The sequence below is a fragment of the Pseudopipra pipra genome, chromosome 7 (genome assembly GCF_036250125.1).
Source record: "Pseudopipra pipra isolate bDixPip1 chromosome 7, bDixPip1.hap1, whole genome shotgun sequence".
Lineage (NCBI taxonomy): Eukaryota > Metazoa > Chordata > Aves > Passeriformes > Pipridae > Pseudopipra > Pseudopipra pipra.
Window position 1 is genome coordinate 38524655 of NC_087555.1, and position 16187 is coordinate 38540841.

At 41.4% G+C, this 16187-nt stretch overlaps 1 protein-coding gene across 38 annotated transcripts in view; it reads right to left on the reverse strand.

Moving 5' to 3' along the window:
- Positions 1–16187, reverse strand: part of NEB (nebulin) — a 101021-nt gene that overhangs the window by 50383 nt on the left and 34451 nt on the right. For all 38 annotated transcript variants that reach the window (XM_064661719.1, XM_064661725.1, XM_064661723.1 and 35 more), the window contains 25 exons: positions 15768–16079; positions 15244–15447; positions 14407–14511; positions 13628–13735; positions 13211–13522; positions 12538–12741; positions 12114–12218; positions 11520–11627; positions 10339–10650; positions 9684–9887; positions 9273–9377; positions 8677–8784; positions 7734–8045; positions 7078–7281; positions 6220–6324; positions 5946–6053; positions 5506–5817; positions 4672–4875; positions 4409–4513; positions 3048–3155; positions 2565–2876; positions 1489–1692; positions 1185–1289; positions 528–632; positions 128–439 (listed from right to left, as the gene is read on the reverse strand). In XM_064661719.1, the coding sequence (XP_064517789.1) occupies positions 128–439; positions 528–632; positions 1185–1289; positions 1489–1692; positions 2565–2876; positions 3048–3155; positions 4409–4513; positions 4672–4875; positions 5506–5817; positions 5946–6053; positions 6220–6324; positions 7078–7281; positions 7734–8045; positions 8677–8784; positions 9273–9377; positions 9684–9887; positions 10339–10650; positions 11520–11627; positions 12114–12218; positions 12538–12741; positions 13211–13522; positions 13628–13735; positions 14407–14511; positions 15244–15447; positions 15768–16079 (4683 nt within the window). The remainder of the gene's footprint in view (positions 1–127; positions 440–527; positions 633–1184; positions 1290–1488; positions 1693–2564; positions 2877–3047; positions 3156–4408; positions 4514–4671; positions 4876–5505; positions 5818–5945; positions 6054–6219; positions 6325–7077; positions 7282–7733; positions 8046–8676; positions 8785–9272; positions 9378–9683; positions 9888–10338; positions 10651–11519; positions 11628–12113; positions 12219–12537; positions 12742–13210; positions 13523–13627; positions 13736–14406; positions 14512–15243; positions 15448–15767; positions 16080–16187) is intronic.

A 16187-nucleotide genomic window follows, 5' to 3' on the forward strand; every position in this document is an offset into this window, starting at 1 on the left:
TTTTGTACTCCTAACAGAGCGCAAAGCCAATTCTCTGAGTTTAGCAGGTTTCCACTATTTATTGCTGAAGCAAAAAAAGAAGAGACAACTTATTACTGCATTAAGGGATGTTTTCATGGTATCTTACATCACTCTGGAGGTCGTAGGCCTGCCTGGCATGGATGACATCGTTCTGGTCTGGGAGGCAGATCCACTGGTGCAGGTACGTCCGGTAATCGGCGTCGCTGACCAGAGTCTGCCCGTGCTTGGCTGCCACGATGGACATCATGTCCACTGGGAGGTGGCACTGGGTCCTCAACTTGGCAAAGTACTTCTTGTACTCTCGTTCGCTCTGAACTTTGGCTACATCAAGGGCAAACTGGATTTTCGAGTCTCCTTTGGCGTTCGGAACTCCGACGTAATGTCCCTTCTGCTTCTCGTGCTCCAGTTTGTATTTGTACTGGGGACAGAGCACAGGTCACCATTATAACAGGTATCATAAATAGTTCTTAGAGCACGTGAAGATCCAGATGTCTCTTGGCACTTACATCACTGGCAATCTCTCTGGAAGCCTTGGCTGTCTTGATGGGGATTGCGTCCGCTCTCAAATCGTAGCTCGACTTCAACTCATCCCAAGCTCCTTTATACATTTTCTGAAGAGACAGAAAAATGCCACACATATGCTGAATGCTCTGCCATTTACCATTAAAGAAACACAGAGTTCCTGCCACCTGTGTGCTGAAATACCAATGAATTTTTTTGTGCATGACTCCTGCTCCCAGACATAAATTGTGCTGCAAGTCTCACTGCCTTTAAAACACGCACAGGGCCTGCAACACCAGTTTTGCAACCTATAAAGCACAGAAGGGTGTTTGTAAAAGTTTAGAAAATATTTATATGCCTTGGGTTCACATCTATCTCAATAAAATATTACCTGAATGGTGCATCATAATAATAATTTTTAAACAGTTTTATGCAAGAATTTATTTTAAAATATCTGAATACTTGAAGGGAATGTTGCAAGCCCTGTATGAGGACAGACTTCAGTGAGACTTGCGTGACTTAATCTTCAGCTTTGGAAGCAACATCTTAGAATGATATAATTCACAGGACACACATACTATTTTAGAGAAATGTAGAGAACAGTAGAATGTAATAGAAATAATGTAGAAAGTAGAAAATGCAGAAAACAATGACAAGCATACCTGGCTATAATTAACAGCATTAGCCTTGGCTAGGTTGATTTCAGGTGTGTCTGGCATAATATGGATCATGGTCTTGTCCTTTTCCCAGGCTTCTTTGTATTTTGGCTGTTAAAACAGTTTATTTTATATTATAATGATGGAATTTCACTTGTCAACAGCATAAAATCCCACAAATCTCTGCTGAATTACCATCTCTAAAGAATACAAAGCTTGGAAAAGCATTGAACTTAAAATGCCACTGATTGATTCTATATTTTAGCAGGGAGATTTCTCCCTTTAAGAACTTAAGGAGGTTGTTACATACGATGCTGAGCTGTTCAGCGTTTGTTTTAGCAAGGACAATGTCTGGGGAATCCACCACACTGGTGAACTTGACGCTGTCGATGGGTGTCCGGTACACGTTGTCACTCAGGAGATCCTGGGCATTCTTCACTCTCTTAATCTCTGGAGACTCGTTGGGCAACCAGCCAATGCCACGGAGCCACTCCAGGTCTGCCTTATACACAGCCTAAAGGAGACATGGCAAAGAAAAACCTTGTGTTTAAAATTACTGTCTTCATTGTTTTAAATTATAGAAAGCAATATATGTTTCATATCTAGCTAGAGATAGATCAATCCTTTTTACATACAAGAGATGTCCACTGTAATAAGTAAAATTAAATCTGGGAACCAGGTTTTAAGTAGTTCCGTTCTTAAACAACACCTTCTAAACCTTGTGGAGTTAAATAGAGGGGAAACAACTGAAATGAATTGCTGCTAATGGTTATGAATATTAAGATTTTAAAAGACGCCTCATTACAACAGTATACAAGTCCAAACAAAAAAACAGGATGCCCACCAGGAAATTTGGCAAGGAAAAAAAGCAAGGAACATGAATCTCACCTCAAAGCTCAGAATTGGAATAGTGGAACAGTGACTCAGGTTGACTGGTAAGCAGCAAAGCCAAGTCAGGAAATCAGCTGCACTGACTCCTCCTGCTCAATCAGCCACTAAAACATTTCACCTGTACCTTACACTGATTTTTTCCAATTATATTTATTTCCAGCTGACTCAAATAAACAGGAGTAACAAAAGCTACCTGATTTCAGGCAGCAAATAGCTTTTACTCCTAAGTCCCATCAAAGCAAGAGAGACAAAGCCATCATCCTCTCCAGATCATACCGCTCCAAAAGGACATGTAACCCAGCAGATACCGACTAAAGTTTTATAAAATTTAGAGGAAAAATGAAAGCTTTTTAAGGGTGAAAAAGAGTAGATTGGAAAAAATTTAAGAAAACAGTCTAAAGATAAATCTGTTGTAACTGTATAATATCAAACCATCAAGATTGCAATATATTAAATAGCAAGAGTAGCAACCACCACCCCTCTAGAGATACTCACGTCGCTCTGCAGGTCGTAGGCCTGCCGCGCGTGGATCACGTCGTTCTGGTCAGGAAGACACGTCCACTGGTGCAGGTACTGCTTGTAGTCAATGTCACTGACCAGGGTCTGGCACTCCTTGGCTGCCTGCACTGACAGGGCATCCACGGGAATGTGGATCTGGGTCTTGGAATCGTTGTAGCCCTTCTTGTAGAGGCGGTCGTTCTGCAGCGCCATGGCCCGCGCGGCCAGCGCCAGCTTGGGGTCGTCCTTGGCACTGGGGAGCCCGATGTAGTGCCCCTTCTGCTTCTCGTGGGTCTCTTTGTACTTGTACTAGAGGTGCAGAGGTAACACAAGCAGTCACTCATTGCTCACCTGGACAGACCACCAAACAAAAGGGTTTGCAGCTTCCCAAGCTCTCAGCCCCTCGAACTGAACCTCGCTCAGTTCTGCTGAGCTGGACACCGAGACAGACACCACCCCCACATTAGGAGAGGACTGTACCTCACTGCAAATGTCCCTGGAGGCCTTGGCTTGTTTGATGGGAATGGCATCAGCTCTTAGGTCATAGCTCTTTGCCTTGGCCTCATCCCAGGCCTTCTGATAATGTTTCTGCAAAGGAAATGAATCACCTTTGTCAAACACAATGAAGTCTCTTTGGTACAAATTCCTTTCCTCGAAACCTACTTCCCTGGTAATTACCCTGTTTGCCCCCTGTAACTGGCAGGGTTACAATAATGATCCTGGCAAGTATCTTAAGAGAAAACTCAAGACTTAAAGCAGGTGCAAGATCCAAAACACAGAGAGGCAGCAGGAATATTCCTGAAAACATCTCACTGTGTCCCCTCTAAGAGACCAGCCCTGAATTGTGCCCGACCCAGAGGCTCTGCTCACACACACCTGACTGCAGGGTCACAGAAACATCTGTTCTACTGACAAAAGAGATCTAGACTGTCCTTAAGTTCTCAAGTCTCCTGGCAGCTGCCAGGGACTTACTTCCTTCTCAGCTTATTTAGTCCTATCAAAAAAGTGAGTGTAGGCAGAGAAGCTCAGTCCATTTTTGAGACTGAGCAGAAACCAAAGTGCTAGAGACACCCAACTTGTCCAGGACACCAAGCCCAAGAACATGAGGGCTCCTTCTTTGTGGCATCTCAGTCCACAGAAGCTTGGTCAGCCCTTCTGGCAACTCTGTCATTAGCACAAGTGGGTAAATGAAGGACTTTTTATTTTTAACATCTGTGAAAATTCAGAAACCAAATGCTATTGTGACTCAGACTATAAGGAACTCAGAAAAAAACAGTAGTCAAAGCACAAGCAAGACAAAAACAGGGGAAGTGAAATGTCTTTTGCAATAGCACTTGAAATATTTCATGCCTAATCCAGTCACATCAGGTGCTTTTGAAAAACATTTAATGCTATCAACAGCAAGACAGGCTGGGAGGAAACACATGTTCCAGGCAAAGCCCCTGTCAAAACCTGCTGGTAATGCAAAATAGGAAACGTTTCCAGCTGTACAAAATCTCCAGTGTGTAAATCCCATAAAACTAGTGGGTGAAACTACACAAGTCTGCAAAACCTGTCAGGGTTGAGGAGTCTGCAAAACCTATCAGGGCTGAGGAATCTGCAAACTCCAAAAACTCTTCCACAGAGAATTTGCTTCGAACTTTGGAGTTTGCTCACAAACTCACAACCTCTCAGCCTAAAGAGCCCCTGAATGTAATTTCTTGTTTACAAGCACATTGGAAGACGGTGTTTGTGCACCACTATTTACAGCAAACCCTAAAAGACACAGGCTGAAAACCAGAAGAACAATTGTCATTGTTAACTTTCTAACTCTTCACAAGCATTTCATTTAATTCTCTTACATTGCTGATGTTGAGAGCGTTGACTTTGGACTGCAGCATTACAGGAGTGTCAGAAGGTAGAGAGATCTGTGTCTTGTCTTTATCCCAGGCCTCACGATACAGACGCTGAGGAGAAAGGAAGAAAAATGGCATTTCACCATGGGGGTTAAAACACCAATGGGAATTCTTGGGTAATTCCAGTGACTAATTTCCAGTTCTACTGCCCACCACAAAGAGAAGAAATGCCACCCCATAAGTGAAAGGGAGGTGCAAGGTGAGCTTACATCACTGAGCTGCATGGCGTTGGTCTTGGCCAGGACAATGTCAGGGGAGTCAGTGATGCTGGTGAACTTGAGCTGCTCGGGCCGCGTGCGGTACAACCGGTCATTGAGGAGCTCCTGGGCCTTCTTGGCTTTCACCACATCCACAGACCCTTCTGTGAGCCAGCCAATGCCTCTCAACCATTCCAGGTCAGACTTGTACACGTGCTGCAAACAAACCAAGGGTTACTGGCATTGCACAGACAACTCTTTATGCCCAGAAGGGTTCTGGATTCTCCATCCCTGGAGATGCTCAAAACCAGTGTGGATGAAGCTCTGAGTAACCTGTTCTACTGGAAGGTGTCCCTGACCTTGGGGGCTGGAATGAGATGATCTTTAAGGTCCCTTCCAACTCAAACCATTCTGGAATTCTGTGGTTCCAACTCTTTATGCAGAGACTTCCCATAAAGCTTTCCCCAAATTTCTTCTCACACAGTTACACAACAAACAGCCAATGACACTGTGATGTATCAGGTGCTTTCCACACACAGCAAACCCCCTGATTTTCACAGCAACAAAGATACTTTTAAGACATTTACTATGTGCAAACCAGGGGCATAATCTGCAAGCAGGCTGCAAGCAAACATTCTATAACAGCCCAAAGAAACACGGCCTCTTTATGAACCACCCAGAATAATTTTGGCCCCCAGGCTGAAAGCACTGCTGATTTGGAAAGGACAAAATAAACACAGCAGGACAGAGTGTAGGCTTATGAATGTGCATTTGATTGGATATTTGGTCAGTCACTATCAAACAGAGCCACAGACATAAAGCTTTCCCAAAGTTATTCCCACTCACGTCGCTCTGCAGGTCGTAGGCCTGCCGCGCGTGGATCACGTCGTTCTGGTCAGGAAGACACGTCCACTGGTGCAGGTACTGCTTGTAGTCAATGTCACTGACCAGGGTCTGGCACTCCTTGGCTGCCTGCACTGACAGGGCATCCACGGGAATGTGGATCTGGGTCTTGGAATCGTTGTAGCCCTTCTTGTAGAGGCGGTCGTTCTGCAGCGCCATGGCCCGCGCGGCCAGCGCCAGCTTGGGGTCGTCCTTGGCACTGGGGAGCCCGATGTAGTGCCCCTTCTGCTTCTCATGGGCTTGTTTGTATTTGTACTAAGAAACACAAAAAGAAGCATTAGCAGAAGCTGGGGCAAATGTCCCATAATTTCATATCACTGCTGCTCACAAAGATACATATTCCTGTTTTCCAGGTAACTGAAAATGCATGAGGAAGAGCGTACATCACTCGCGATATCTCTCGATGCCTTGGCACTTTGGATTGGAATTGCATCTGCTCTCATGTCATAGCCCTTCTTCTTGGCCTCTTCCCAGGCTTGTACATAAAGTTTCTACACAAGAGAAGACAGAAAATGGCTTATCAATATTTAACAAGGGGTTTCTACGTTTCATCATTTTTTCTCGAAATTTTCATCAATGTGTGATTCTTTATAGTTAAAGAAATGCTTCCTTAATTCTGAATTTCCCTTAGCTTAGTAAATGTGTAAATGTTCTTACCTTGCTGACGTTGGCTGCGTTGGCCCTGGCTAACAGAATATCTGGTGTGTCAGGCATGACATGGATGGTTTTTTTGTCTGCATCCCAGGCTTCTGTGTACAAACGCTACGAGAGAGGAAAACAGTCCTTTAGAAACATTCCTTTATGTGTGTCGTGATGGAAACACCACGGATTTGAAAGCAGCAGTGATAAAAAATATATCCATGATAGAAAAGTAACCTTGAAGGAGAACTATATAGAGATATATAACCAAACTAATGCATTTGTCCAAATAAATTATTTTACAGACTGCTGTGGGTAGTTCAAGCAATAAAATACCCTGATTCAGCAAAGGTTCTGACTGAACAGCTCAAGAAGGAAATTTTGTCCTTATTTCTCAAGCTAAGTTGGTGCAGCAGTTGGTTGATTTTGAATTGCTGAGAAACTGCTGTAAGAGGAAAACTGTATTCATTATTCTGCTGTGTCTGTATAAGTTGTTTGATTCTGTTCCTTAAAAAGGAGCAGGAGGAGGTACTCGGTGATTTTATCCTCCAGCTCTGAGATATATTGCAGAAACTTCACTTCCAGAGAACATCAGCTGTTTCCTCATAACTTGTTCATCATTCAGCAGTACTGCTAAAAAATAAGTGATTTAGGTGACTTCTTTCTGTACATTTTTACCAAGTGCTCAGTTCAGACAGAGAGCCCTAATATAAGAGCTTTCCTGTACAATGGCTGAATTTGGACTTTCATTTTAAGTCCACAGCAAAAGTCTTCAATTTTACTTGGTATGTTGTATTTTTCACCTCATGAAAAGTTCTATCAGCTGGTAATACTGGTGATTATAGACAAAGAAAAAAAACAAGACAAACAGCTCACCTTGTTCATTATCTCAGCATTTTGCTTGGCTAAGACCATGGGCAAGGAGTCTGTCACACTGGTAAATTTGATTTTGTCTGCAGGTTGACGGTACTTCCTGTCACTCAGGATTTCTCCAGCTCTCTTGGCTTTCTCCACTTCCAAGGAACCAATAGGAACCCATCCAATACCTCGTAGCCATTGCAGGTCTGATTTGTAAACAGCCTGAAAAGATTTGAAAGCCCGTTATATAGATGCAAATGTGATTCAGAATTAAAATAACTATAAATAAGCACATCTTAGTCAATATGAACAACTGTATGTTTCTGGTAGCAGGATATGGTTTTGAAAACATTGTTATTTCTGAAGATGAAGTAAAATAACAAAAAGAATGGAGTTATTGGAGCACATCACAAATACCAGAGTTACACACAAATTACACCTCAGGTTAAGGACTGAGGAATACAATTAATTATAAATTTGATGAAATAGAATTACACCTCAGGTTGAGAACAAAGGAAATACAATTAAACATAAATTTGATGATGTAATGAACATTTCACCTTCACCAACAAATCTGATGAAGCGACTAAGGCATATAATGCGCATTTGAAAAATTAAGAGTTTAGAAGACCCTGTATCTTTAATTATGATCACAAATGTGAGGATTTGCTCACATCACTCTGCAGGTCATAGGCTTCCCTGGCGTGGATCACGTCGTTCTGGTCGGGCAGGCAGATCCACTGGTGCAGGTAGTGCCGGTAGTCGATGTCGCTCACCAACACTTGGCATTTCTTGGCCAACACCACTCCCAGCATGTCCACAGGGCTGCTGAAGTGTGTCTTGGTCTTCTCAAAGTCCTTCTTGTACTCCCTGTCACTCTGGATCTTGGCCACGTGCATCGACCACACCATCTTGGGGTCGTCCTCGATGTTGCGGGCCCCGATGTGGTGGCCCAGCTGCTTCCGATACCCTTCCTTGTACTTGTACTGAAATACAGAACAAAAAATGTATATATATAAAATTTTAATACAAGCCATTTAAATACCAATCTCGATAGAAAAACAAGGAGCATAAGAATCTGTCTCTTAGTGCTGTTGCCTCATCCTCAATGCAAAACCTGTCCTAGTCATTGCATATATTTTTTCTTGGCTCCATACTGAGGCATTTTGAATGTCAGTATGACACTTTTACAGAATATATTTTTCCACTGGAAAAAAACAAGCATTTGAACTTCTAGAATTGATTTACTAATGTCTCTTTTGGGGAGAGATTTTAAAGTATTTCCTATTCTGAATCAGAAATTACCTTGACTAACTCTAGCGTAGACATCTTTTTGATCATCCTACTTAAACATCCATGGACATAAATGGAACTATTACAGGGGACATATAAATAATCCTCACATTATCCTATTTATTTATTACAGTGATATAAACCTCCTGCATAAAATATTGGCTACCCCTTCTTTTCATGCACTGAAGGCATGGGGTAGAATCACTATGAAAATAGACTTCAGTATTAGTTATTCCATGAAGTATGACATTAACAGACAGCAGAACAAACATTCTGATCCTTTTCCATTCCCAAATCCATCTGGAAATAACAAAACCTGCTTACATCACTGGCAATCTCTCTGGATGCTTTGGCAGATTGAATGGGAATGGCATCAAAACGCAGATCATAGCCCTTCTTCTTCGATTCCTCCAAGGCCAATTTATACATTTTCTGTGAGAAAAAACCCCACATTTTAGTTTCTAAAGCAAAATTATGCTTCAGTTAAGCACAACTCTGTAACAGAACAAATGAAGTCCCTAAACAATACTGTTAATCTTCAGGCCATTTCGATATTGTTCTCTAGAAAATAAAAAAATGCAGATTTCAGAGACCTTGTAATTATATTGGAGACCCTTGGAAAATGGAAAGCATGTAGGGAAGGCAAAGAAAGGAACATTTAAAAAGTTAAATTATTTATTTCACAACTTGCTATATAAATGATTTCTCATTTATGGTAGAAAATATCTTTTAAAAGCCCACTTAGATACCCAGGAGATAAATTCCAGTGAAAGCAGAAATCGGATTTCAGCACTGGAACTGGCAATTTCTGACACTGAACAACTTGACAATATTATTCTACTATTGACTGAAAGTCAGAGATGACAAGATTGTACTTGCCAGAAACCCTTTAATTGTCTCCCCTCTCCAATTTCCCTCACCTCACTGTAGTTCACTCGGTTTTGTTTGGCCAGCAGGATTTCTGGGGTGTCAGGCATGACATGAATCGAGGTCTTGTCTTTATCCCAGGCTTCAGTGTATAAACGCTGAGGAAGAAAACAGGAAGAGAATAATATTGCATTCTAAACGGGGTAATATCTCAGAAATCAAGGAAAAACACAGAGCATATTAATTAAAATTATAGGAACTTCTCTAGTGCAAGGTGTCCCTGCCCATAGCAGGGAGTTGGAACAAAATGATCGTTAAGGTCTGTTCTAACCAAACCATTCTGTGATACTCTGAAATATAGCAGGGATACAGAGTTCTGTGTTTAGTCAGGTAGAGATAACATTAACAAAAGGAGAATTTATCTGAGGGAATTCAACACTTGGGAAACTGGAATCAGGACTCACCTTGTTCATGGTGTCCGCGTTCTGCTTGGCCAACACCATCGGCAGGGAGTCTGGGATGCTGGTGAACTTGATGGTGTCCGGGTGCTGACGGTAGATTTTGTCACTCAGGATCTCCCCCGCCCTCTTGGCCTTCTCCACTTCCAAGGAACCAATGGGCACCCAACCAATGCCACGCAGCCACTGCAGGTCTGATTTGTAAACAGCCTGAAAAGATTTGAAAGCCCGTTATATAGGTGCAAGTGTGATCAAATATTAAAAGAATTATAAATAAGCACATCCCAGACTATGACAGCAATTGCACGTTTCCCCGTAGTAGTAGAATATGGTTTTGTAAACACTTGTTATTTTTGAAGATGAAGTAAAGTAGTGATTAAATAACAAAAGGAGCAGAGTTATTGGAGTACACCACAAATATCAGAATTACTCACAAATTACACCTCAGGTTAAGGACTGAGGAAAATGGGATTAAACATTATGCCTCAGGTTAAGAACAAAGGAAATACAATTAAACATAAATTTGATGATGTAATGAACATTTCACCTCCACCAACAAATCTGATAAAGCGACTAAGGCATATAATGTATATTTGAAAAATTAGAGTGTAGAAGACCCTGTATTTTTAATTATGTGTTACAAATGTAAGGATTTACTCACATCACTCTGCAGGTCATAGGCTTCCCTGGCGTGGATCACGTCGTTCTGGTCGGGCAGGCAGATCCACTGGTGCAGGTAGTGCCGGTAATCGGCATCACTGACCAACCCCTGGCACTTCTTGGCCAACACGATCCCCAGCATGTCCACAGGGCTGCTGAAGTTTGTCTTGGTCTTCTCAAAGTCCTTCTTGTACTCCCTGTCACTCTGGATCTTGGCCACGTGCATCGACCACATCATCTTGGGGTCGTCCTCGATGTTGCGGGCCCCGATGTGGTGGCCCAGCTGCTTCCGATACCCTTCCTTGTACTTGTACTGAAACAACAGATATTCAGAGTCACTTGGTGTATTGGTAAGTTAAGAAATAATTCAAACAGTTTAATATATTCATTAGTATTTTGTTGAGATAAAAACATTATTCAGCTCTTTCTACTATTGGATTGATCTTCACAGAAAAGGCACTTTTATCAGATATAGTTATCTCACATTTTTTATATAGCTATATCACAGGTTCAATTCACTGAATTTGTAACACCACATTCTAATAAGTTTGATATTCCTCATTCTTTTACTGTTAGGACTAAATTATAAGTATTAACTTATTTTAAAAACTTTGTACAAAACACCTGGATGAAGATGATATGAGTTGGTCTAAATACAATATCTAATGTGATACAATATCAATCATGACAGAAAAAGAAAGAGCATAAAAATCTGTTTTTCTCCCTCTCTTAGTGATGTTGCCTCATCCCAGAAGCAAAACCTGTCCTAGCCATTACATGGTTTTACCCTTGTTTTTGTGTTCAAACATCTTGAATATGACACTTAAACAGAAGTATTTTTTGAATCAGAAATTAATTTGACAAACCCTAGCACTGACTCAAATGCCTTTTTGATCATCCTGTTTGAATATCCATGGAGATCGTGGAACTATTTCAGGGGGCATATAAATAATCCTCACATTATTCCATCTATTTATTTCAGTGATATAAACCTCATGCATAAAGATACTGGTTACCCATTCCTTTTATGCATTAATTCCTTTCATGCACTAAAGGCATGTGGTAGAATCTGGGATTTAATTCTGTCTATTCTACCATGTAAAGTAGGACACAAACAAAGAAAGGAATAAACATTCTGATTCTTTTTTGGTATTCCAAATCCATAAAAAAACCCCTGCTTACATCACTGGCAATCTCTCTGGAGGCTTTGGCAGATTGAATGGGAATGGCATCAAAACGCAGATCATAGCCCTTCTTCTTCGATTCCTCCAAGGCCAGTTTGTACATTTTCTGAGAGAAAAAAAAAATCACATTTTAGTTTCAAAAACCAAAGTGCATTTCAGTTAAGCACATCTGAGTAAGAAAATTATTCAAGTCCCCAAACAATATATTTGATCTTCAGGCAACTTAAATACCTTGAATACAGCTCTATCTTCTCTAGAAAATAATAAAATGTAGATTTCAAAGACCTTGTAATTTTATTGTAGACATTTGGGAAATGGAAATAATTCAAGGAAGGGAAAGAAAATCTATTTATTTCCACATCTTGCTGTTGAAATGATTTCTTGATTATGGCAGGTAATATCTTTTAAAAAGCTAAATAGGTATTCAGGAGGTCAATTCTATTGAAAGAACAACTCTAATTTCAGCACTGGAACTGGTTATTAGTGAAACTAAGCAACCTGACAATATTTTTATATTAACTGAAAGTCAGAGATGACAAGATTGTACTTGCCAGAAACCCTTCAGTTGTCTCACCCCCTCAGTTTCCCTCACCTCACTGTAGTTCACTCGGTTTTGTTTGGCCAGCAGGATTTCTGGGGTGTCAGGCATGACATGAATCGAGGTCTTGTCTTTATCCCAGGCTTCAGTGTATAAACGCTGAGAGGGAAGAGAGGAAGAGGTAAATATGGCATTCCAAGAGAGGGTAATATCTCAAGAATCAGGGAAAACTTGGAGCATAGCAGGTAAAAACACAGGAAATATAACATGGATAAATGGGTAGGTAATTAGGCAGAGATAACAGCAACAAAGGGAGAATTTATCTGAGGGAATGTAACAACACTTAGGAAACGGCTGCACTGATTGAGGAGAATGAATAAACCACTTCAGCATTGCTTGGGCTCAGTACAGCTCTAGTCCTGTCCCTGGGGTTTAGGTACAGGCTGCTGATGTGTCACCTAATCCAACCAGGACTCACCTTGTTCATGGTGTCCGCGTTCTGCTTGGCCAACACCATCGGCAGGGAGTCTGGGACGCTGGTGAACTTGATGGTGTCCGGGTGCTGACGGTAGATTTTGTCACTCAGGATCTCCCCCGCCCTCTTGGCCTTCTCCACTTCCAGGGAACCAATGGGCACCCAACCAATGCCCCGCAGCCACTGCAGGTCTGATTTGTAAACAGCCTGAAAAGATTTGAAAGCCCGTTATATAGGTGCAAGTGTGATCAAATATTAAAGGAATTATAAATAAGCACATCCCAGACTATGAGAGCAATTGCACATTTCCCAATAATAGCAGGATATGGTTTTGTAAACACTTGTTATTTTTGAAGATGAAGTAAAATAATGATTAAATAACAAAAGGAGCAGAGTTATTGGAGCACACCACAAATATCAGAGTTACACACAAATTACACCTCAGGTTAAGGATTGAGGAAAATGGGATTAAACATAATTTTGATGAAATAAAATTATGCCTCAGGTTAAGAACAAAGGAAATACAATTAAACATAAATGTGATGGTGTAATAAACATTTCACCTTCACCAACAAATCTTGAAGTGACTTAGGCATATAATGTATATTTGAAAAATTAGTGTAGAAGACCCTGTATCTCTAATTATGTGTTACAAATGTAAAAAGGATTTGCTCACATCACTCTGCAGGTCATAGGCTTCCCTGGCGTGGATCACGTCGTTCTGGTCGGGCAGGCAGATCCACTGGTGCAGGTAGTGCCGGTAATCGGCATCACTGACCAGCCCCTGGCACTTCTTGGCCAACACGATCCCCAGCATGTCCACGGGGCTGCTGAAGTTTGTCTTGGACTTCTCAAAGTCCTTCTTGTACTCCCTGTCACTCTGGATCTTGGCCACGTGCATCGACCACATCATCTTGGGGTCGTCCTCGATGTTGCGGGCCCCGATGTGGTGGCCCAGCTGCTTCCGATACCCTTCCTTGTACTTGTACTGAAATACAGAACAAGATGTTATATTTCCAGCTTACCTCTGACAACTTCCAGGTTGCAGAGCTGAGATGTCAACATACAAAGAAAGGAAAAAGTGGATTCTTACATCACTGGCAATTTGCCTGGATGCCTTGGCCGCTTGAATGGGGATGGCATCAATTCTCAAATCGTAGCCTTTCTTCTTTGAATCTTCCATGGCCTGCCTGTATTGTTTCTAGGGAAGGAATTAAACAGTGTGATTCATATAAGTTCCACATATTATATTCTATGCAAAACAAACTGTTTGGAAGCAGATTTAAAAATTATGTTAAGATTCATTCTAACTCAGCTTTATTTAACTCAGAGCTCCATATCAATAGTTGACACCAACTCATGTCAAAGGAAGATTTCGCTAAATACATTTGTTTATGAATTTTTCTGTTACTACTTTAAATAACATAACATTGACTACAGTTTGAGAGCTAAACTATTCTTCTATTCAAGGGGAGTAAAACCCACTTTTTAAAGCCACCTTTTACTAATGTGAGGGTTTTTTGCCAAAACTAACCCTGAACACTGGGATCACAGCTTTTCAGAGTTGAAATTATCTTTTTGGTATTTCCAGTGTTGGAATTAATTTTGTGCCTTCCCAATGATATGAACACTGGCAGAAATGACTCCCAAAAGTTCAAACTAATTTCCCATGGAATTTATTCTCAGTAGTGCTCACTGGTCTATGTATGCACTACTACAAATATGCAAACCATGATTTCACAGTCACGTTTTTGAGGATAAATATGGGAGTTACTATGGAAAGTGAGGGTGTCAGCTATGAAAGGTTCACCAGAACATTCCTGGTGCAGCCATGGCACAGAGCAGTTACATTTGCAGAGCTCACACACTCACCTGGCTGTAGTTTTTCTTGTTCTCTCTTGCCAGTGTGATTTCAGGAGTGTCAGGCATTATGTGGATTTGTGTCTTGTCTTTATCCCAGGCCTCAGTGTACAAACGCTGCAGGAGAAATAAAATGTGTTAAAGGGGAAAAAAAACAGTGACTAAGAGATCTCCTAAAACACCAGGAGAATTACAGATCTGTACACAAAGTCTAAAAAATCCTTATTTCTTATGCAGCCATGAGATTCTAAATTTACCCCTCTAGATATGTAAATTCCAGGTTAAAAATTAACAACCTAGAAAGGATTCTGTGAGAAAGATGTTTAGAAAAAAGGCACAGAAAGCTAATCAGACACACAGAGATCTTAACTCTAAGAACCAGGCCTGTTTGAAAGAGAAAATGAGCTTATTGACATAAATAGGATTGAGATCAGGGCCTAAGTTTAAATTTTAAGTACTATGCTGAATTGTTTAAAATATGGGTATTTCGAAGACTACCCTAAAACTGGTAATTTATTAACTTCTAGATTACAAGGTAAATTTGGTAAATTATTGGATTTATCAGAGAACTTGTTATATTTAAAATTAGATGGAAGTTAGGTAACACATTATTAGACACACAGCACAGGATTTGGAAAGCTTCCCAACTGATAACTGGGAATTAGCACAGTAACTTGGAAGATATTATTACATTACCAACTGCTGAAAATACGTTACCTGTTGATTACCGAGAATGGAACTTACACTTGTAAAGCCTTGCTGTGCTGGAATCTGCAAATCTTAGTTCTAGTCCGGTCTCTGGGGTTTAGGCACAGGCTGCTGATGTCACCTAGTCAACTCAGGACTCACCTTGTTCATGGTGTCCGCGTTCTGCTTGGCCAACACCATCGGCAGGGAGTCTGGGATGCTGGTGAACTTGATGGTGTCCGGGTGCTGACGGTAGATTTTGTCACTCAGGATCTCCCCAGCCTTCTTGGCCTTCTCCACTTCCAAGGAACCAATGGGCACCCAACCAATGCCCCGCAGCCATTGCAGGTCAGACTTGTACACGTTCTGTCACAACATATAAAGACAGCAGTTACGCAACTTCCACTTTATAAGAGGTTAGACAGCATATAAATGTTTTGAGATTGTCGATTGTGAAGGATGCTATGCAGCTTATTCTGCTGTTTGGCTGTATAGAAACCCTCATAATGGTCAACCTTCCTTACACACAAATTCATTCCCTACTCAAACTCTAATTACTTCGCTTGGAACAGGAAAAGAAAAAACACAATGTGGAAAAATACTGTATAAGAGCAGCTCCTGTACTTTATATTCCAAGGAAATTACAATTTTTCGTAATAAAAAAGATCTTATTAGTGAGTACTCACATCACTCTGCAGGTCATAGGCTTCCCTGGCATGGATCACGTCGTTCTGGTCGGGCAGGCAGATCCACTGGTGCAGGTAGTGCCGGTAATCAGCATCACTGACCAACCCCTGGCACTTCTTGGCCAACACGATCCCCAGCATGTCCACAGGGCTGCTGAAGTGTGTCTTGGTCTTCTCAAAGTCCTTCTTGTACTCCCTGTCACTCTGGATCTTGGCCACGTGCATCGACCACACCATCTTGGGGTCGTCCTCGATGTTGCGGGCCCCGATGTGGTGGCCCAGCTGCTTCCGATACCCTTCCTTGTACTTGTACTGCAGGAAAACAAACCTTCAGTGAGTTTTAGTTTCGTTTTCCTTTATGCCCCTGGCAGCCCCCGTGGCACTACTGCCAGAAAATAAAGCTGCTGAAACAACAGAGAT